The 23,539-nt window shown below is 35.9% G+C and overlaps 1 protein-coding gene across 1 annotated transcript; it reads left to right on the forward strand.

The window, feature by feature from the left end:
• Window positions 1-588: 588 nt before the first annotated feature.
• On the forward strand, window positions 589-23,172 carry HPGD (15-hydroxyprostaglandin dehydrogenase). The gene is made up of 7 exons (XM_016120104.2): window positions 589-748; window positions 1,048-1,171; window positions 2,583-2,689; window positions 9,823-9,919; window positions 18,531-18,607; window positions 20,450-20,613; window positions 21,813-23,172. Exons 1-7 carry the CDS (start codon window positions 656-658, stop codon window positions 21,949-21,951), a joined length of 801 nt encoding a protein of 266 aa, XP_015975590.1. The 5' UTR covers window positions 589-655; the 3' UTR covers window positions 21,952-23,172.
• The last annotated feature ends 367 nt before the right edge of the window (window positions 23,173-23,539 follow it).

A 23,539-nucleotide genomic window follows, 5' to 3' on the forward strand; every position in this document is an offset into this window, starting at 1 on the left:
TGACACTATTATAAAAACTATCATCCCCATCTCAAATTTTATATAACTGACCTAAGAAAGATTAAGTGACTTGCCTCTGGTTACGCAGCTGGCAAGTGGTAAGCTGGACTCCATGTCTATTCTCTTTCTATTTAGGAAGACTTCTCTTCCAGTTCTTTTTTCTAAAACTCAGTTCAGAAAAATTGCGGTACTCAGCAGCATCTAATCATATAGTTACTCAATGCCCAGGATCTCATTTCTACCTGGGAGCAGGAGGTAGAAACCAAGCTTTCAAGCCTCTCCTCTGCCTTCCTTTTATGGGGTGGTCTCCAGCACACTGAAGGGCAATCTTTTTTAGAAATAACACTTCTGCTTCTCTTGTCTGCTCAGCGCCGGTAACGCAGCCAAAGCTTGAGGGGAGGCCGTGACCAGGGATTGGCTTTGCGTCAGGAAGGCAAAGATCGCGCAGCTTGGCGCTTGGGAGCGCTCAGGGCCAGGTGACACACTCCAGGGTGCCCGGGCGTTGGCTTGACAGCCTCCCCCGCCCCGCTCCCCCCCACCCCTCGCTCACTCGCAGCAGATCGCGCGGCGGGGGTGCACGCGCGCACCGGAACTCTTAAAGCCGCGGCGGCGCGGAGACGCGGAGCTCACCCACTGCCCCGGCAGCGGCCACACCATGCACGTGAACGGCAAAGTGGCGCTGGTGACCGGCGCGGCGCAGGGCATCGGCAGAGCCATTGCTGAGGCGCTTCTGCACAAAGGCGCCAAGGTAAGAGCGGCACCGTGCCGCAGAAACTTGTCTGCTCACCCCCAGACTCGCTCCGCACTTCCCACAACAAGCCGAGGGGCTCCCGGGGAAACAGGGAGGTTGCATCTCAAGTGCCCACTTTGCCACTTCGAAAAGCTGCTAAGGCCGATGGTCTCGAGCAGACCTCGAAAGTGGCTGGGAGAGAAACCCAACTTTAGATGACGAATGTCAGGTCCCAAAGAGGAGCGTCTTGCTGTTTATTTACTGTGTGTCTGTTTCACGAGCTGCGCGGTACCTGGGCTTCTGTCCTCTGTCTGTAGGTAGCGCTGGTAGATTGTAATCTTGAAGTAGGTATGAAGTGCAAAGCTGCCCTGGATGAGCAGTTCGAACCTCAGAAGACTTTATTTATCCAGTGCGATGTGGCTGACCAGGAACAACTGAGAGGTAAGAGAAGGGCATCAAGCCATGAATGCAACAGCCTTGAACAAGCAACAGCCTGAAGGCAGCCCGGAGCCAGAGAGCCAGCCCTGGGCAGACAGCTTGGCCTCCTCCTGGAGAGCAGCTCCTTCCAAGCTCCAAGGGATTGCTCAGAGTGTTATGTTTCCTGCTGACATCCCAATAGCCATAAAAACGAGTGGGGGAAAACCCAAGTCAGCTTGAGAAATTCTTTTATTTTAGTCATTTGGCAGCACTTAATGTAATCAAAATTCCTCTGTGTATTCAAAGACAGTGCTGCTACAGTAATTATTAAATGATTGAAATTGCAGATGGAACTTGGAGAGTTAAATGTAGGTTAAGGGACTATGGCAAACAACTTCTCCCAGAAAGCTGAGTGACACGGTCCAGTGACAATTAAATGTGGCACTGTTTCTCTTTTAAATGTACTGGAGTGCAGGTTTAAGGGACATCATCACAGACATGCTAGGTGCTTTAAACCAGATATTCTTTGGTTTTTCCCCTATGAGAGGGTGCTTTAAAAATAATAGTAGCTGTACTGCAGTGTTAGAATGGCAGAGGAAAAGTTTCTATGAGACTTTTCCTCAATGCTTCCTGTTTCCATCTACTCACTTAGAATAGAACACTGTACTTGTGAAATATCAAGGACAATATTGGTGTAGACAATAAACGGATTTGGTCATATAGAGAGGCCCAATAGATTTGCATGAAAAAATACATTTTTTTTCTAGGAAAAATAGAAAAATAAAATATTTGTAGCTAGTGAAGTTTTATTGAAAGACTTAGTAGTTGTTAGGCACATCTTTAATCAAGGGAACAGAAAAACTTCCATAAAAGTCACTCTGGTACTCCTGGACTTAAAGGAACACTGAAATGTAACTTTCTTTGAAAATGTTGGGATATTCTGTAAGAGACTGAAAATGGAGTGGCATGCTAGAAGGGAGAGTTCCCCTGTAGTTAAGGAAAATTGTTTTAAAAGATGATACATAATTAGAATCTTGATACACTGATACATATCTATGACATGGATTCTAAGCATGAGTAGGAGAGATATGTAAACACAGTGCTGGTGGAACATATTTTGCCAGAGGATAAAGTTCATTGATTGCACATATTTTGGAGTCAAATCTTAAACATCCATGCTGTTGGAATAAGAAACAGGATAGATCATCTGGAAGCTATTTCTGTTGCGCACAGATTCTGCTTTTTAAACAGTTCTCAGGTAACGCTGATTGCCACACACCATGCTTTGAGGAACAAGCCATTAAGTCATTGTCGAAGAGTGTAATTTTCATTATTAGAATGAATAAATGAAAATTTATTTCATGGCATGGGATATGATTTAAACATATATATGGAAAATAATGATATATCTATAATGTCTCTTTTTTAAATTAAGACACTTTTAGAAAAACGGTTGACCACTTTGGAAAACTGGACATCTTGGTCAATAATGCTGGAGTGAATAATGAGAAAAACTGGGAAAAAATGCTGCAAATTAACTTGGTAAGCTATCAAATTGGATTATTGCCTAAAATTCTTTAATAATGTGATGTTTTTTAAAGGAAAAACTGTTCTTATATTCATGGAAACAATACAATGACATAGAAAAAGAGAAGTTAAGAAAACTAGAAAAACATTTCCTTTTACAAATAGGAAGAACTTTGAGACTTTTAATTATGCAAATAAATCTTCCTTAAAATATTAAAAGGAAACATGAAAAATAATATACTTTATTGCATAACTTAGGAGTTGGCAAACTATGGCCCACAGGCCAAACTAGCCTGCCACCAACAAGCTAAAAGTAGGCTTTAAACTTTTAAATGGTTGAAAAAAAAGATGACAGCTGTAGTCATTCATTTACACATTGTCTCTGGCTGCTTTCATGCTACAACAGCAAAATTAAATATTGTGACAAAGACCCTATAATGTGCGATGCATGAAATATTTACCATCTTGCCTACCGAAAAAACATTTGCCAACCCTATCTTAACTTATTTATTTAAAAAATAAATCTTAATTTAATTCCAGGAATATAACAAAAAACAAGGCTACAATGACTTTTGGACTTTGTAACTATTAAGCTTTTTATCTTGAAAATCGGTGCATATGTTTGTATGTGCGTGTGTGTGTGTGTGCGTGTCATTTCCACAATATTTGATGACTGTTTAGCTCTTACTTAAATTATAAAACATACAGTTAGAAAATAAAATTTCCATCTTATCCATTTTATCACAAATCTGTTGGTTATTCCATTTTATAAATACACTCGACATAAGATATTGGGGTTTAGTAAAACCCAAACCTTGGCTAAAGCAAAATGTCCAAGATGAGCTGTGCATAGGGTCACCCTTTCTTGGGTAAGGTCATTCTCATTTGGAAAGCAGGCATGGGTGAAGTACAGAGAGGACACTCTGTGTGAATAAACATACAGGAAGTGGCCCTTTACTTCATAATATCCTCCTAGGAGATTATAAACTCCTTAAAAACAGGAAATGTGTTATGTTCATTTTTGTTCCCCTCTCAGTATTAAGCATAATATCTTGAAGACAGTGCTTAGTCAATAAATGTTTGACTTGAATTGACATTCCCAGGAGTAATTACTTAACTGTAATAATAACTTGATGGGAGCAATGAAAAGTACACTAGCTCACAAAGAGCTGAATCCGTAAGCACTATTTTCATAAAGGTACAAAGTTGCCCTCAAATTTGATAGATGCCTAAAATTCCTAAACTGAAAACAAAAAGTATTCTTTTAAAGTACACATACCCTGCTTGCAGTGCTTTTAAAAACTTGTCTCAAGTGTTCCTGGATATTATTATGTTTCAAGATAACTTTAAAATCTATTTGAGAAGTTCCCCTCACAGTCTTTCTGAGGGTGGCGGGGGCGGGGCGGGGGGGGGGGACGTTGTGTATGCGTGTGCGCGCGCGCGCGCGCGCGCCTGTGTGTTTAATTGTTAATCACATTTTAAATTACATAAAGTGCACCAATTTAAAGTATTCAGCTTGACAAAATGTAAAGAATAAAATATAGAACAAACCCAGCTGCTTTGCCTGAGTTAAGACAGTTCTAGGAGAAAGGAGCGGGGAGAGGGAAAAATGTTAAAAAAAAAAATATGTATATATAGTATTAAAAATTTTTAAAAATTAACTGGCATTTTTTTTTCTAAAAAAGACAGTTCTATAATTTTCTTCTACTTAGGCCAGTAATGTAAGTGAAATAAAATGAAATATTTTCCAACTGCGAACCATATTTACATCTCTTGGCTAAACATATTTTACCATGGTATATCAGTGTTTAATACACCATTGCATTTGTTTAGTTACACCTAATTTAATTTTATATTTGTATCTCTATTAATAAGAGTAGCTTCTTTTATATATATATAATATTCTTATTAAGTTTGACCTACATTCCTTTGCAGACTTTTATCTCCTTAATCCATCAGATTTTGAACAGAATATAATCGTATATTAAATGACAAATTTTAATCTGCCTACCTCTTTCAGTAAGTCTGTCTGTTTGGACTTTATTATAAAGCAATAATGTGTGGAGCACAAACTGCTGCTGATTATAATTTACTGAGCTTTGATTTTTTAAGTTGTATCCCCATTTGTAACCTGTGAGGTTTTAATCCATTCTGTATTTCCACATATAAAATCAATACCTGTGTTTTCTCTTGGTTTATGTTTACCTAGACATATATTTTTCTATTACATTATTTTGAAAATGTAAATAACCTTTTATGTTAAATTTTTCTCTTGCTGACAGCATAGGATAAGATCTTATATTTTTTTCTCTTGCTGACAGTATAGGATAAGATCTTATTTTTAAAAGAAGACATCTGGGAACATTTGCTTTTTATATTTGTGAATTTAAGCCACTTATATTTATTTTCACTCTTCTATTAGGATTTATTTCTCCCACTTCATGTTTTATATTTACTAAGTTTTCCTTTTTGTTTTTGTTTTGTTAAATTCCATTGAATAGCTTTAATTTTCTTCTACTAGTAAAAAAACTGTGCATATTATATATTTAATCTTTGGTGGTTACCCAGACTTACTATAAACTATGTTTTGTTACATTTTTTGGTTGACAAATAAAATAAAAAATGAATTACAACCAACTGGGAGCTTCAGAAATTTTTAAGAATGCTTTTATAAGCTTACTCCATTCTCTAAAACCACAAAGCGACAGGACTTTTTAAAAATCAATCTATCCTAGTGAAAAAGCACAATTTGTGCAGCAACTTTCTCTCTTTAGCATCATTACTGATATTTTTAATAGTTTCATCAGTAATATTTAAAGGTTATATTTATAGATAAAGGTCACTAGGATATAAAGTTTCTATATCCAGTGCACTCATAATGGGTCTTTCTCCTGAGAAATCAGATGTCAGAAAATAGTGTGCAATAATTAGAGTTACTATAAGAAACAAGAAAATAGCGAATTGTGAAACATTATCACAAAGGGTAATAGATTTCAAATTATCTGTCTAATCTAACTAAGAGAACATGTTTGTCTGAATGTAGCCTAGGTGAATAAACGCCTGTTCCAAGCTGGGAAGTTCCTACATTATCTGAACATTGAAAATTCTGGAAGACCAGAGGAATTTTATTTGATCCCTTTAGTTGTAATTCACTCTCATGGATCCCTCCTCATTAAAATTACCTGGCTCTTATTTTAATTTGGACTCTGCTGACATAGGCGACTCCTTAGCTTAATTCCAGGGACTGATGACATTTATTTAATTTTACTAGAACAAGATTTAACCTTTGCTACCCATGTTTGTAACTTAAAAGCATATTACTTCCCCTCTTGCCTAGGACACCCATTGCAAGAGTGGATTAGAGTATGGCCAATCATTGTCTTTCCAACTTGATTATCTCTATATGTATATTGCAAATATTTGTGTATGGTTGATATAATATTTTTTTTTAGACTCCACTCAATGTAATTGGCCTCCTCATACAGTTCTGTGTGTTCTTTGTACACTTTTTAATGTTCCTGTCTACATCCAAGAGTAGTCACTTAGTTAAAGGACCTCACTACATATCTCTCCCTCTTCTGAAATCTCAAACACCATAGTTTAACATTATTATAGAATGTACTGATTTTAAAATTTTATTAGAATTACTATTTTTTTTAGAATTATTTTTATACAAGTATAATTTATAGTAGTATGCTATAAGCTCTTTCAAGGCAGAAAATTATTGTTGCATATACAGAGTAGATGTTCAGTTAATATTAATTGGATGAATAAACTGCCATTCTATGATATTTTACATACATGGGTATTCAATTTTGTGTTTTAATAAATATTTAGATGATTTCCTAATACATCAGTATTGTCAAACATTATTATCTGTCCTTCTTTTATTTTTTACCAAACTTATCTCTTCCTTGTTCTTCAATCTTACCACTCCTCCCATGCAGGAGATTGTAAACCTCTTCCCAGTCTTTTGTTTCAATTAAGTCATTCCGTACTTCCTCCTTAATCTGAAACCAACCCAGCAGCCTTTTCTGTAGCAGCTCAAAGCTCACTAGAAATGCTTAGAAAGAAGTCTTTGTAGAACTATCAAAGGTTACTCTGGCAACTGGGCAGAGGTAGACTGAACTTCAAATATTGATAAGGACATTTTGTAATGTACTTATTTTACATTTTGAAGCTTTAATAAACCTAAATGAATGAATGAATGAATGAATGAATAAAGTTGATGGCTATTGCTGGTGATTTTTTCCCCCAGAAATCCAAGAGTTGACTGAAGATTTGAATTTGGAAAAGTACGCATTTAGAATTAGTCAAAACTAGATTTTAGTCCTGAATTTAGAATTCATGAACTTTTATTATATTTCTCTGATCTTGAATTTCCCAGTTTGTGAAAAGATGAGGATAACCTCTAACGATGGTTAAACTTAAATAAACCATAATTTGTATGAAACTTGCAGAAAATTGTTACTACATAGTATTCTCTCAGTAGATTGCATTTCTCATTCTGACTATAAAAACCTACATTTTCTTCATTCTTGCGATCTCGTTTCTATATGGAAAACTGCCCTACACTACTTCTCGTTTGAAGAGTTGAAGAAATGAATAGAAACATTATTGTCACATGTGCTCTCTTTTCTTGGCTCCCAAGATGTTCATTACAAATTAAATTAGTGACTATTTTCTCTTATTGTTACAGCATCATATCTAAAGATCCAGTTGAACTATTGTAGCCAGGCCGAATTTGCTAGATTATAAGTGCCTTCTGCAAGGAGGAAGACAATATTTATCCTCTAAACAAGCATAAATGGAAAAAGACTGAACATGGAAAATAAAAGATGTAATAGGATTTTGGGAAAAAAAAATAGTCATCTATATTAGCATACTCCTTGAGAACATGGCTGGGGAAAGGACAAGAAACTAAAAGGCAAAGTTTCATGATTTACATGACAGAATTTAAAAAAAAAAGTTAGTGTGGCATGAGAATCATAAATAAATTAAAAGGAACCCCAGAATAGAGGGAGATAAGGAAATGCCAGATTAGAAAATTTCTGTAGCAAATACACACACGCACACGCACACACACACACACACACACACACACATTATATGTCGTAGGAACATACGTACGTGTGTATGTAAAAATGTTGTGGTAAGACACGAAGCCTGATAAAAAGAGTTACATGAGTAAGCTCTTACCATTTGTCCATTTTATCCTTTTTACTGGGGAATTATTGCCAATATAAGGGAATTTATGATAGTTTTAAGTTATAGAATGCTTTAGTGAAAAGACCTGGAAATAAATTTTGCTTTTTAAATAAAACTAAAAATTAAGCTTACACATTCCCAAACTTTCTATCTAGCTGCATCTTGTAGATGTTGAAAACACAAAAGTGGGGTGTCAGCAAAGCTGTAAATACCTGAGAATAAAAGCATAGCACCAATATATGTAAATAGAAATTCTGTTCGGACATGCTGGAGATCTGGGCAGAAACTAACAGCATCTACATTTTTTTTTTTTTTTTTTTTTGCTTCTTATATGAACCATTAATGTTTTGTGTTTCCATTTTAAGGGGAATCATGTAGAGATTTTACTCATTCTCCTTAAGCCTATTTAATATCAAACTGACACATGGCTTAAATGAATAGAATCTTCAATTTACTTCTTCGTTCCAGAATTCCTATTAGGTGGAGAGGCAACTTTGAACACTTGTCGAGAAAATTTCCAAAGGATTTTTTAAAATAAAAAGAAGGTAAACATCAATATGTGCTTTCAGTTCCACACTCATTATCTATTGTATCGCTTTCTTTGCAATATTATAAAGAATGAAAAAAGCAGAAATTAAGATGTCAAAAGAAGATTTGCACGTTTAGAAGTCTAAGTTGGAAGGGAAAGGAGTTCTTAAATCTAAAAGGGAAAAACAGGGTTTCTAATATAAATTTTATATCACAAGTTGTTTTGGGCAGTGGTAAGTTCTTAAATGTGAAAATAAAACAGAAAAGGTGGCTACATATGGAAATGAATAGTGAAACATAGTAAACCATCAAAAGGAGAGTTGCAAGAAGTGATGAACAAAATTAAGTGATAGACATTACCAAAGACCATGTGTCCAAGTAACAGCAAATCTTCCACTCAAACTGAGTGAGACAATTATGTGACCTCACACAACAGGATTGCTGTGTCAGGACTGCTTGCTACTGCAGCTCAGTGGTATCATCAGGACCCAGTCTTGTTTCATCTCTCCCACCTGCCATCTTTCATGCTGGTTTCATTGTAAGGATGCTAGCAATATATATCAGTTTGCTCCAGCCAGTGCACCCATACAAAGCAATGAAAAAAGGAGTAATGTAATTATTTCTTTCTGGTTTTCCTAAGAGTAATGAACATTTTTTCATCAGCTTGCTCTTCCAGCACCCCTCCCCAAGCCAGACCCCACCCCCAGCCAACGGCTCCTCAAGTTCTCACTGGCCAGAAACGGGTCATATGCTGGGCAAGTCACTGATGAGGAGAATGGGATTTCCATGACTTAATTATCTATAATAAGTATCTATAATGAAGCTGGGGGATCACTTTCCTCTGTATTCCATGGTGAAGATGTAGATGTAAATGCAAAATAGAGTTTTTATTAGGGGGAAAAAAAAGCAAGTAAAAACTGTGTAGGAAATTAAGGGTATCCACTACTATGCATTGAAAGATCATAGAGAATTCAACGAGAGCAGAGCAGGTAAATGTGGATTCCCCAGACATGGGAACCATATGCCTCTAAAAAGGGTAAATAAGTTTTGAATCCAATATTTACAAAATAAAAGGAGTATATAGAATTCTTGAAGATGCTGAAAATTGAGTTAAAGTTGACAAACCACCACAGGGATACCATCTTTATTAAAAAAAATCTTGACTGGGCAACTAAATGAAGTAAAGTTTTGCAGAGATGTGATAAACTGCACAATTTTATCCAAACAAAAGAGGATCCAGGTCCAATAACTAGCTTTAAAAAAAAAAAAAGAACCACTTAAGATCCTTTTATAGGCCTAATATTTGCAGAAATCTCTGTAAGTACCTGGGCTAGAAATAAAAACATCGGTGTGTGATTATATGACAAAGTCTAATGGCTGTGTTACTTTTCCCATTTATGCCTCTGGATTAGGTGTCTGTTATCAGTGGAACTTATCTGGGTATGGATTACATGAGTAAGCAAAATGGAGGTGAAGGTGGCGTCATTATCAATATGGCATCTCTAGCAGGTAAGAGTATTATTTGTATTAATAATGATTTCTTCTTAGTGATTTTGGCCACAAAAGTAAACTTTCAGAGTCAATTTATTATTAACTCAAGTTTTAAACTGAAACTTAATTTTTATGTTTTTCTAATGGCTATAGAATTTTCTATCTCATATTAAAAGTTTGAATCGCACTTATTTCTATCATTTTAAATTGCGACTTTTTAAGTTATCTCACTGCAATACTATTTTTTAAAAATTTATATATGTTTTCAGAGTTACTGTTTTTCAAAGGTGGTTGTGAGAATCCAAAGCAGTGACTCATGTGACAGCACTTTTGACAAAGTGAAAAGCACAAAATGTAATTCAAGTATGTCTACTCCCATGTGATTTTAGCCAAAGCGAGTAATTTATTTTTGTTTATTATTATTTTTTTAAGAGCATGTGATTTTAAAAGACGGCATTTATAGTAGTTGGGATATGCTGTGGGAACAGCTAGACTTTACCTTTACTCTCTCAGGGTCTCCAGCTGGGCCTTAGGGTTAAGTTGGCATGAGATAGGTTGACAGGAGAAAAGCATACAGACTTTTGTGGGAACACCTCCAGGGGAAAATAAAAACTCAAAGCAGTGGGTAGGCCTAAGTGTTTGTAAACTAGGTTGAACAAAGAGAAGCAATTGAGGGAAAGTAACTTACATGTACAAGGAGATTAAAGGGAGATAGGAGTTATGTTATTTTAATCAGGTCTGTTCGTGCAGATTTCTCTCAGTCTTGACTTCAATCTCTGGCGATAAGAATGTTTTTTCCTTCCTGGTGGAGGTAGGGCATCTTTTACATTAGAGTTTTAGCTCCTGCTTTCGTGAAGAAAATGGGGAGGTCGGAGTGCCTTTCTTGCGTCTGCTGTTCTTTAAATGCTTTAACCTCAAAATAATTCTTATGCCAAAGTGGCATATGTAGTCATTTGGAAAATGAGGTTGGCAGAAGCTCTGCTGTCTTCAACATGGACTTTTCGAGGTCACTGTGGCATTGGTGGATTCTTTCCACTAGAAAGAGAAAAAGAACCCAGAAGAAGCAGAGCTGCTCTTTTAAAACCCCTACCTGGTAATGTCAGACCTCACTTCCACTCACGTCTCAGTGTAGAATTTAATCTCATGGCTCACCTACCTACAAGAGAGTCTGAGAAACGTATAGCCTCGCTGTATTCCTAAGGAAACAGTGGATTTCAGTGGAAAGCCAATGATCGGCGCCACACTATGCAATCCAAAAGGTTTTATTCAGGTTGATACGATTTAATTTCAACTGATACCACATTACTCACCAGTAACTATAAACCTTTGTCGGGAACTTTTGGGGGTAACTTAGCCAGATACTATACTTTTAAAATGCTAGAAAAAAAAAATCAGCGATTCTTGAATAGTTCAAGGAATATTATGAAATTATAGAAGTCTGCTCAGTAGTGACAGCAAGTCTAAACAATTCATGTCCAAAAATAGTGAGACTTTCTTCTTAAATTATCTGGTTGGTTTCAGTTAGAGGGATCATTCAAGAAGAAGTGCCTTACCTCCCATCCTCACCTTGTCCTCCACCTCCCAGCTCCTGTAGTATCTGGGGATTCAGGTTTGGAGGCACCTGTGACTACACCAGTGTCTGATTCTCAGCATTTTTCTCATTCATCCGAGAATTATTGTCAGATGGTCCTTAAACCACTATCAACCAGCCACCAGTGGAGACTTAGAAAGCTCCTTCTTTAAAAATCCTCAAAAACAACCCATTTTCTGGGTTGTTTAAGACAAAAAAGGCAACCTTAAAATTATTATAGACCTAATTCTATAAAATTTTTCAGGATAATCTGGTTATTATGCTTAATATGACATCCACTCGTAAATTATAACATTGAAAGGATACATTGAAAGGTAAGAGTGGGCATTATTTAAGATATATAGCACCAGAGAGGACCAAAATTTATTCTGGGAGGCTGAAACCCTAAAGACAAATAATCAAAGCTACAATCTACATGATATTGAAATAAAACTATAAGAGACAAAATAGGTAAATGATTGGAGAATTGACAAAAAATATTTTTATTATTTTATTAAAAATATAAATGTAAAAGGACCTGAAGTAGTAATCAAGAGACAATTCCATGGCTTTTCTAGCTAAGCTAAGAGGGTGAGCAAAGCTTGGAGAATCAGGAACACTAACTGTACAGGGAGTCCCTTGCCTTCTGTCACTGGAGGCAATGATTTCTTCTAAGGAAGGCTGGAAGGCCTTGGGATTGGATCAATTTAGGACTTTCTGGGAGAGATTCTATGCCATAAAAGGAGGCTTACTTGCCCTAAAGACCACGAATAGAGAAATGTAATGTAGTACTGGCTTTCATCCCATAAAAATATTTAAATATATAATTAACATTCAACGAGTATTCACTGTTTACGTGATACTATTTTAAACATGGTATATGCATTATCTAATTTAAAACTCACAACAACCCTGTGAAGTAGATTCTATAATCTCCATTTTGTAGGTGAGGAGGGCAGGAGGGGTTCATTGGTTTGGCACAACGTTTACATAGCAAGGAAGCAGTAGAGCTGGAATTCACAGTGCAAGCTGCCTAATAAAAGACCACTTATGTCTTAACCACCAGATTATTTACCTCTTCTACCTATGAGTCTGTTAATCTGTTTCTCTATCCATGTCTGTTTTAGCCTGTGAAGTAGAAGAAACTGGATTCCTATAACTTGATTAAGCCAGTATAATTTGCTGGTATCCTCAGGCCTCCTGGGTGCTGCTTTAATCCTAAACACTACTAAACTTCTAGTGAAATCTTAAGCTTTTGCCCCATTTGACACACAGAGTAAAGCCCTGAAAACACATGAGTTGCTTACCAAAGTCACAAGTCACAACACGCCATAGAGAAGAGCAATTTAAGGATTACAATTAGAGATCCGCTCTGCTTTCTTGGCTAAGAGCTTGGTTTATCACACTACCAGGTCCTGGGTGTTAATTCTCTTCTTACTTATCTTAGAGCCACCTGCGAATCTTTCTCTGATCATGCAGATAAAACAATTAATGGGTGTAAATTCAATGATAAGATTGTTTTGGTTTCAAATTACCTATCTAGTACTCTTATAGATTAATGAATATCACAGCATTCTGAACTGTTTCTCCCTATGATAGTCCTCTTCACAGGCAGGGTGATCTGTTTATAATGGTTAAATAGTTTATCTTTGTCCCTTCTGCTTGATTGAGGCACCCTCCCTTCTAAATGCTCAGCACCCACGCCCAGTGCATTTACACTGTCACCTGTTGCCACTGCCAACCCGGACAGCCACTGCTATTTCTGTCCACCCAGGGCTTTATCACCAAGGTGCCCTCATTTCAGAAAGAGTATTAAACATACTGTCTTGTATTTTATCTGCTCACCAAGAGCTTCTATTTTTTCCGTAATGAGATTAGTTTGACAAAAATTCAGGATTTTATAGTCGTAGAAGTAAATGTGGACTCTTCATCTTCACACTTTCTTCAGAAATGTTATCAATGAATTTATACCCTTGAAGTCATAACATGTTGGTTGAGTTCCAGGGTCAAAGTATTCCCCCTCACCCCAGCTTTATTGATGTCTAATTTGGCAAAGTTGTAGGAAAAGTTTTTCCTAATGTTTGCTTCCTTGTGTTTTCCAAACTTTCCTTCCTCACAGATTTTTCTTGGTTTTTCCTCTACTACTCCCTCTATTAAAGACAGAGCTGAGGATTGCATTCAGCTCAAGCAGAGTCTATCCTTGTGATCTCTTGCATAGATTCAGTGGAGTCCTTCACTATCATAGTAAAACCTTGACACACAGGTTTGGGCAGAGAAGTTAATGAGTAATGGCCACTGACGCAGAACGAGTATCAAATGCAATTAATAAGTTTAACAAACAGAAGTAGTTAAAGTGCAGAGTGCTTCCTCAGCACGCCGAGGGAAGGGTGTGCTCCAGCCTGGAGCCCCAGAAGTTGTTCTCATCGTCTTAAGCACATAGACACTTCCGTATGAGTTTTTGTTTGCAAACATAATATATAAACCTGCGCTCGTTTTTCCCATTCATCTTTAACTGCTAAAAATAAAGAAAAAGTTGGAAGGAATAACAGAAGAGTGAAAGCTGGTTTGACGCATATAATTAAACAGCTGTGCTCCCATAAAACATCCCAAAAGAGCCAAATGTACTTCTTAAACAGTTAGTTGCTACAGTGGGAAGGACGAAGTAGTCACAGAAAAAGGAATCTTCCTACCAGGCCTGCTTCCACCTGCCTACACACTCAGCTGCTGAGGTCTTGGTGTCCACTGGGGCATTCTCTGTGCCGCTGACGAGTCACTCAGAGGCATTTTGTGAGAGATCCCATGAGAGCCCTATTAACTCTGAGTTGAAAATATTAGAGTCTCAAGAAAATACTTGAAACTCACAGAATTTTTTTTAGCATGTTTTAAATATCAGTCCAATGACATAGGCGTTGGAGCTGTAAGTTTTATCTAAAATAATGTAATTAGCTTGGAAGTGCTAAAGTTATCACGTTAAATGACAAATTCAAGTTAATCAAACATAGGTTGAACATTTACAGAAAGGAAATGGGGATATAAAAGTTATTAGGTATAGTTTCTACCTCGAGTTTCATTTACATATATATCAGTGTCTCATATCAATATGGCAGAACTAAATAGTTAACATGGCATAGAGCACTTAAACACTTAAGTTGCGAAGCATTGGAACTCCCATGGCCTAAAGAGCATTGGAATGTTACAATAGCCCAGAAATTTCAGGCAAAAAATATTGATACCTTTCTTCATATCCAGGCCCAAAGAAAGAAAATTACTTTGTAGCACCTCTGCAACTATTCTTGATATACAGAAGGAAGCCTAACCTACTCAGCACCTGCCAAGTTCCAGGCATCGTGATAAACTATCAGCTACATGTTATCACATTTAACTTTCACGTTTACATTCTAGTAAAATGGTGGTCCTCCCATTCATTTTCTATATTTAAATTGACTATATTTAAAACATGTTTTCTTTTTATTTGGCACTTATTTGGTACCAAGCACATATTTCTAAAATGAATTCACTCTTATGAAACCATTTGAATTAGCATAAACTAAAGGAAAGAAAACTGGAACTTGATACGGAGTGAGGTATCCTAGTGAAAGATCTAGAATTGAAATTTAAGAACCATGGGGGTAGGGGAAAGAGGAGACAAATATTGAATGAATTTCATCCACAGAAGTGGACGAGGTCACCTAGGGAAAGAGTGTGCATAGAAAAGCGAAGAGGGCCAGGGCCAACTCTGGGATTCTCTAGCCTATTTGTGGGTCTGGTCAAGGGAGAAGAGCCAGCAAAGAACATGAGAAGCTGCTGTGAGCGAGTGTGACGTATAAGGAAACAAGTGACTATTAGAGGCAAGTATTTCAAGGATTATTATTTCAAGCAGAATCTTGGTTGCTGCTGAGGAAAATGTCGAGCAAGATGAAAACAAGAGATTTAGCCTGGGCAAGATGTAAGATGTTCATCATCCTAAGACTGACTAGAATGGCCACATGAAAGTGTGATTAGAGTGAGTTGTGAAGCAAATGGGAGATGCAGATTAGAAACGATGAATATGATAACTCTTTTGAGTACTTTTTGTTGTCAAGAGAAATTGCATGGTAGCTGGGGAAAGATGTGAGACCAACAGAGATACTGTTTTTAGATGAATGATATTGAGTGATGTTCATATTTCAAAGAGAGCGATTCTCATTTGATTCTGCCCTTGATAACATTGACTTTTCTAGGGAGGCTTCTTAAAATACGTTTATCTTTAATTTCTAGGACATGCTTAGCTTATCTTCCCACTTCCACTGGTTCCTCCTTTTCTGTCTCTTTTGCCTAGTCATTCTCCTCTATCAGAGAGGGCTGCCCTGTAGTTGTTCAGGTTAAAAACTGTAGGAACAGTAGGGGCACCATTTATACAAACTACCACACGAATTGTGTCCCCAGAGTCACATCACACATACGCGGTGCAATTCTAAGTGCTGGCCCTTATTACCGGCCTCGGAATACATTTTTTATTTGAGGCACATAGAAGCGACATTATGTGTTGGTGTTTTGGGTTTAAGGTAAAGAATAGAAATGTACCAAAGCTGCACTACAATAGCAATCATAACATACTTGTAAAGGAAAAATGGGTCTTGGGATCCAATAGAAAATGTTGGATTTCTGAAAAATTGTCACCCTCGCTAAAATCATTGTCAAAAAAAGAAAAAGGCTTAAAACGGAGCTTTTTTTTCTCCCATGTAGCGTCTCTTTTCAAAGCAGAAAACTGAGACAGAGATAGTTAATCCCTACATCCAAAGTCAGTTGGCAATTGTGGACAGTGCTGCAAATCACTAACCTACCCTACCTGTTGGAAACATAAGAAACAACAGTTAAAATTTACATGTAATGGAGATCAATAAAAGCCCTCTAAATTAATTTTAACTTGCCTAAATAAAACAATTGAAAAATAGAATTCTTTTTATTTATAATAAAGCCCAACCTGGGAAGAACCCAAATACCTATCAACAAGTGAATGTACATACAATTGATGGTTTAACCTTTCAGGGGAATTCTATTCAGAAAAAAAACAAAAAAAAAGAGAGAAAGAAAGAAAAAGAAATGAGCTGTTGGTCATACTACAACATGGATGAATAATTATCCTGAGTGAAAGAAGTCAGACAAAAAGAATATATAAACTTCCGGAAAAGGCAAACTAACTGTTGTGACACAAAGCAGCAGATTGGTGGTAGCTTAGGGGGAAGGGACAGGCCAAAGGAACATGAGAAAACATAGGGTGACGGATATGTTCATTATCCTGATTGTGGTCATTGTTTCATGGGTTTATACATATGTCAAAACTTATCAAACCATATGCTTTAAGTATATATAGTTTATCGTATGACAATTATACCTCGATAAAGCTGTTTAAAAAAAAGTAAAAGGATGCTTGATTTCAGCATGTCTGACATTAATTATGCAGCCTTTGATCTAGTGCCAGAAAGTGAAAGCAATGCAAAAGTAAACATTTTGCAGCGCAGCAGTGACAATGGGATTAGAATGTCACACCAAGATTCATGAAACTGAGTGCCACTTTTAAAATGCACAAATTCTTTCAGGCTCCCGTTGCATTTCCAGCTATATCTTTAAAAGGAAGTATGTGTCTTTCGCTTGCTTCTTAAACGGAAACAACATGGCAGTATTTGATCTATTTCACTTCTGTGACATGGGTTCGGAAGTTCAATAGCTCCACATACATAGCAAAAATTCCTTCCAAATTCATTCTTGTGCTCTTCGTGGCTGTATCAGCTAGCTTATCTCCGATGAGGGTTCACTCTGCATTTCTCATAGTCCACGGACGCCATCCTGCAACCACCGCCTTTGTCTCAGAAACCTTTTAAGGAGAGGACAAAACAGCAACTAACTTAAAAGAAGGAGAAGCAGCAATGCCTGGTCCACCTATTTTTTTCCTTATCTCAAGCTCCCAATGCAACCGCGCGCCGTAGGCAGACATCATGTTGTTGTTGACTGACACCCTGAACTTGATTAACTTATACATTTTACTTAACCTAAAAACAAAACGAGAACCATGTATTACAGTACTGAGCGATCATCGGGTGGACACACGATTTGTGAACTATCATTCTCAGGGATTTAAACTGCTCTTGAGCGAGCACTCTGTATAATTTGAGACCTGGCAGGCGCCCAGGGAGTGGCAAAGATCTACATTTATTGCTGAACTTTGGCACAGCACGCTCTACTGATTGGTGGTGTTCTGGGACTAGGTAGCTGGGTGGAGATGAGCGTGCCTTGGCAGATAATTGAGCATTATTAGCATAACTTTTGATTTTAATAACATCAGAGTAATCAAGGATTATCATTTCTTGAGTCAGAGAAATTTAAAAAATGCAAAATGAGTTAATTCAAGAAATTAGTTAAAAATCAAAATATACAAATGGAGCTAGTTAAAAGGCTTCCTGTTGAATAGATAGAGAATAGAGTGAGAAGATCTAGGCATCTACTATGATCAAAATCAAAAGACGTTAACTTTTAATTTTCTTAAACACTTATAGAGTCATCATTCAGTGCAATTGGTGAGAGGAAAATGCATACTAATTTAAAATGAAGGCAAATAATAATCTCCAAATTCCACTAAAGCAATTTAAACTTCTTTAGCCATTTGGAAGCTTTTTAAAATGTAAAATATATACTTTTTAAAATTCTGACTTAAGAACTGAAAATTAGATGGTAACTTACTAGATTTAGATTATCTTTGTGTTTTAGATAACGTTGACTTCTCTTGATAGCAAGTCAGGGAGCCAAAAAACGAACAGACAGACAAACTTACACATCTCTCTTGTCTGTATCCCCAGGCTATAACTTGCCCACCATAAATTCCAGACAGTATAACAGAGATTATGGAAGGAAAAACTATGCTGAGACTAGTGGGTTTACAAAAAGTTATCTGGTGATTATTTTAGCGTATTTGATAGAATAATTTAAAAATGAACAGACACAAATTGTTCACTTATAGAGCAATTATTGGGTTTTGTTTGCTTATTTTTTAATAAAATTGTTTAAATTCTTTGTTTGTTTCAGGGCTCATAGCTGCTGCACAACAGCCTGTTTATTGTGCTTCGAAGCATGGCATAGTTGGATTCACACGCTCAGTAGCGGTGAGGATATAACAACCACAGTATCTCTTTTTCTCTTTCCGTATGTGTATATGTGTAACATGAGTTCTATAAATTCAGAATTCAATATATCTAGGTAAAAGATGGAAAAAAGTGAAGTAGGTTCTAAACACAGATATGTTATGGAAAAATATCCTAAGGCTAAATAATGGAAAGATAGTTTAAATTCAGGCTTCCTTACATAAAATATGCAGTATGTTCCAGACATTATTTATCCTTTACTGAAGATGCTATAAAAAAGAGCGAGAGAGCGTGGGGGCGGGCTGGAGGGGTAAGGTAGGAATTTACTTGGTAGTCGAGGACATGTCTCCATGGACCCTAGGGTGAAGGGCATACAGAGCTTAGAAAAATATTTTAGACCTAATTGACATTGGGAGATTTCTGCAGTGGTAAGTCTAGGTGAGGCAGAGACAGATGAAGAGAAAAATACTAACAGTCGAATGAATACTAGGGCTGAAGAAAACAGATGTATGACCAGTAAATGTTCAATCAAAAAGAAAGATAAGCAGCTCTACAGCCTTAATTTAAATTGATTGAAAGTTCTTATTTAATTTGCAAAGACTTAATCTTTAATTCAACTTTAATGCACACATAAAGTTATTAAAAAGCAAAATAAATCTCAAAGACCAGAAATTTCATATGTATGATCACAAGATAGGCAACTTGTGAAGTTGATTCTTCTTATTTCTGGTAGTTATGTTCTGTAAAAATCACTTGCAACACTGAATTAGAGAATATTGAACCATTCATTACTCCTAGGGGACATACAGGATAAAGTTCCCGCAAGCCTCTGGTCACAACATTTTGATCAGCCAGTCAGTACATATGTGAATTTCTACTTAAAGTTGCATATGATTTCTGTTTAATGGTATCTCATTTATTGTGTATTGCACTAACATTGAACTCATGGTCAACAGCACTTACGCTTTTTTGAGTGAGGCTGATCTAACCCATGTATTTTAGGAACTAGACAGTACTTCAGCACTATGCTTGGGGGAAGGGAGCATTTTTAAATAGCAAAATCACCAACAGAAAGCCCCAAAATAAGAAAAACAAGGACTAAATACTCCATGAAAAGGACACTTGTTTATAGCGAGGAGAGCCGGAACAAGAAAACAGAGCCTTGTTTTGTTTGTCCTCAGTTGCAACATCTGTGTCTGGCAGCTTATATTTCTCACTGTGCTTGTCCACAAATGACCCCGAAAGTTCCATAAGTATTGATTTGAGGGGGTTACCAATAAATTTTAGCAAGTAAACAAATGGAATCCTCAAATAATCAACTACATTTTGTTTTTAAAATGGTTCAAATAAAATCAGTAGGTTGGAAATTTAGCCGAAGAACATTAGTCTGAAAATACTCGAATTGTCTGCTCGATAGGTAAGAATGTCTTTAGAATCAAAGTCCTAAAACTTTTCACCAACAGGATTTTTTAGGCAGATATCCTCTGTTATGCAACCTCGATCTTAGAAAGAAAATTTGGGATATTAATTTTAAGTCTCAACTTCTTACCTTCAGGTTCCTACAGAGTTCAGTAGATAAGAGCAGCTTAGATAATTAAGTATTTTCAGGGAATGCCCAGCACTATTCATTTCTTAAAAAATTAATTAGGTGAGATTTTCAGAATTAATTCAGCACTTTATATATGTACTCTTTTACTTTCTGCTACCATCCAACCTTAACATTGACAGTGTTATAAAGTAAGAAAGATATCTGACTAGTATTTTTTAGTAAAAGTCTTTTAAACAGCTTTAATCATCAGTTTGTCCTGTGCTGCGCATTTACGAAACTACTGAAATTTGCAACCTTCTACTTCCAATCGGCAGATGGCTGCTGATCTGATGAAGTGCGGTGTGAGAATGAATGCCATTTGCCCAGGCTATGTTAATACTGCCATCCTCAAAACCATTGAAAAAGAAGAGAACATGGGACAATATATACACTATACAGACCACATCAAGGATATGATGAAATGCTATGGGATTTTGGAGTAAGTAAAAATATTCCAATTTTTTTTTTTTTTTAATACGAGAAAGCAAAGTACTATTTTGACATAAGCAGTAAAAGGGGGGAAAAGTAGGGCTTTCAACTTGAGAAACTAATGCAAGCTTCAAGGTCTTGCTTTGCTGAAAGAAAATACTTTTTCTGAGTTGCCGAATAGAATGTATTTGTCTAAACATTATGAATTTTGCTTTGAGATATAGACAATGTATTATTAATACCTTCAGCCATATCAGATATTTTTTATTTTTTTATTTTTTTTATAGTGACATTGGTTAATGAAATTCAATAAATTTCAGCTGTACACTTTAACAGTAAGGCATATCTATATTTACACTGCATGTTCACCTTCTATAGTTAGATTTCTTTCTGTCACCAAATATTTGACCCCCCTTTACCCCATCTACCTTCTCCCTCCCCTCCCCCCTCCTCTTCGGTAGCCACTAGTCTATTGTCCACGTCCATGAGTCAGTCAGATTTTTTTTTTAAAGGCGATATTTAGTTACCTATGGAAGCAATGATACCTTATCTGCCAAATTCCAAGCAGTATTTACATATACCCTTTGTGAAATTTCATTGGCCCCCCAGCTTCAATCATTTACATAAGAAACAATTGATCAACCTACATGTTTGGTGAACAGATGTCTGAGTTAGAGTAATAAGAGTTTCACAGTATGAACTTATAGGTGTAATGTTGAAGCCATCAGGCCATCTGGGATCAAACCCTGGCTCCACCACTGACCATGAACTTGTCCGTCGAGCTCAATTTTTTGCATGTAAAATAGGGATAATACTAAAACAAACTTAGGGGACTTTTGAAAATCCAGGAACAAGTTGACACACATAAAGTACTTAAAATGGCCAACAGACAAATAATACACATTCAATAAATGTTAGTTATACTTCTTCTTATTTCTACTCTAATAATATTTCTAATAAGTCTGGGATCTACTGATAGGGTGAAAATGAGAAAATAGTCATTTTTGCAATGTAAGTAATAAATATAAATTCATAAATCCTTCCTGTCAAAATGACAGAAGGTCAGGCATGGAAATCTACCACTAAATTTATCATGTAATTTAATTAATACCTAATTAAAGGTAATAGATTATTCAAAAGGAATCAAAATGAAGTGATAATTATGCCTCATCTTTAGTTTTAAAACACCAACGTTTTCTTTACTTTTAGCCCATCAGTGATTGCCAACAGCTTAATAACACTTATCGAAGATGATACTTTAAATGGTGCTATTATGAAGATCACAGCTACTACGGGAATTCGTTTTCAAGAGTGCAGTGAAATTCCACATGTTGAAAAAGCTCAGTGAACATCTTATATATCAGCCATAACTGAAAATAAGCACATGTGACTTATATGCAGACCATATCTTCATTGGAATGTAACTTTTTAAATAAAATGTTATCATTCGAAGCTTCCCTTTATGCATTTGATGTTAATTTTTTTCTAAATGATTAGTTAAGTATATGGATAAAAAATGAGGAACTATAAAAAATATGATGTTGGCCAAAGCTAAATTTTGATACTTGGAGTCTAAGTAAGGATTAAAATAAAGGATATTCAAGGAATATTCTGCTTTCCTGAAGATGTATTTAAATTTGTGGTTCATAAATATTAATGTTTTTCAGAACATCATTTTAAAGTAGATACTTGAATTGTAATTTAAATCAAACCAGATGTTAAAACCCTCATTTTGTTTTGATATTAACATTTTAAAAGAGGAAAGCTAGTTACAATGGCAAATATTTAGTAACAATAACTTTTACTTATAAACCATTTTTCAAATGAACATTTCAGCTCTTTAAAGATGTGGCATATTTTGGGGCTAGTAGTTAAGGAATAAATTACAGTGTAAATATATCTCAAGTGAAAAATCTTATGTATAGAAAAATGACAGAAAGAAACGAGCTGAGATGTTGATCCACAGTTTGGCTTCCCATTTGAGAAAAACATTTCTTTCTTCTGCTTACTTTAAGAACCTTAATTGATTCCAAAAATCTCGGGAATGAAACTTGTAATAGTTATAGCAAAAAAGATAGTGCTTCTAAGAAAAAAAGTTGCATTTGTATTTTTTTCATATTTCTTCATTTATTTGTACCAATTTCAAAAGTGCCTACCTTTCAAAAGAAAAAAACTAATTTTTTTTCTAATTTTCAAAAGTTATTTAGTGTTTTATCTATAGCTATCTGGGAGAAGAAACCAGTTTTGTCACAGCATCAACTGTAAACGCTTTTATATGATCAAAGCAATCATCACAAGAAGTAAAAATAACTATGATGCTTTCCACATTTTCCCTGTCAGATATTTTAAGATATGATCATTAAATGCATCTGCTTTGGGTAATGCTATTTGTAAGCAATAGTTAATGCTAATAATCGTGAAAGTACAGATTTCCAATTCAATCATTTTCTCTTACCACATATAAAAATTGAAATATTGTATAAGTGATTCACTTTGTCTGCTAACTCCAGAGCTCCCAGCTAGGAGCAAAATTCATCCATGTGAGATTAATAAATATTTCTTAGAGATACTGGAGGGTTGTCATATCTTACTCTGTTTAATTCTGCCATAGAAACTGTTGCTTTCACTTTTAAGAAATAATTTGAATACGAGCACCTGTTGTCTAGATTTTCACATAATATATTTTTTAAGATACCAAGAAATGAACATCTGTGAACGCCTAATAGATAAGTTGTATAATTAGGTACAAACTTGTTTGAAGATGTGGCAGTTACTAATCAGTAAATATAGGTTCTGTATGTGATGTATCCACATATTTTTCCACTGTAATGTTCAAAGCTATAGCTTAAACTTTTCATTTATGGATAATTCTTTGTATTGGCAGCCTTTAATACTTTTTGCGCTTTGAACTAATTTTGTCAATAAACTATGCAGGC

This window comes from Rousettus aegyptiacus, unplaced genomic scaffold (assembly GCF_014176215.1).
Source record: "Rousettus aegyptiacus isolate mRouAeg1 unplaced genomic scaffold, mRouAeg1.p scaffold_m13_p_16, whole genome shotgun sequence".
Lineage (NCBI taxonomy): Eukaryota > Metazoa > Chordata > Mammalia > Chiroptera > Pteropodidae > Rousettus > Rousettus aegyptiacus.

Bases quoted from the DNA above. Each gene is read 5' to 3' on its own strand.
- HPGD (XM_016120104.2), top strand. From the start codon at position 656: ATGCACGTGAACGGCAAAGTGGCGCTGGTGACCGGCGCGGCGCAGGGC. The intron at 1,172-2,582 runs GTAAGAGAAGGG...TTTTAAATTAAG, and splicing joins TGACCAGGAACAACTGAGAG to ACACTTTTAGAAAAACGGTT. The intron at 18,608-20,449 runs GTGAGGATATAA...TCCAATCGGCAG, and splicing joins GATTCACACGCTCAGTAGCG to ATGGCTGCTGATCTGATGAA.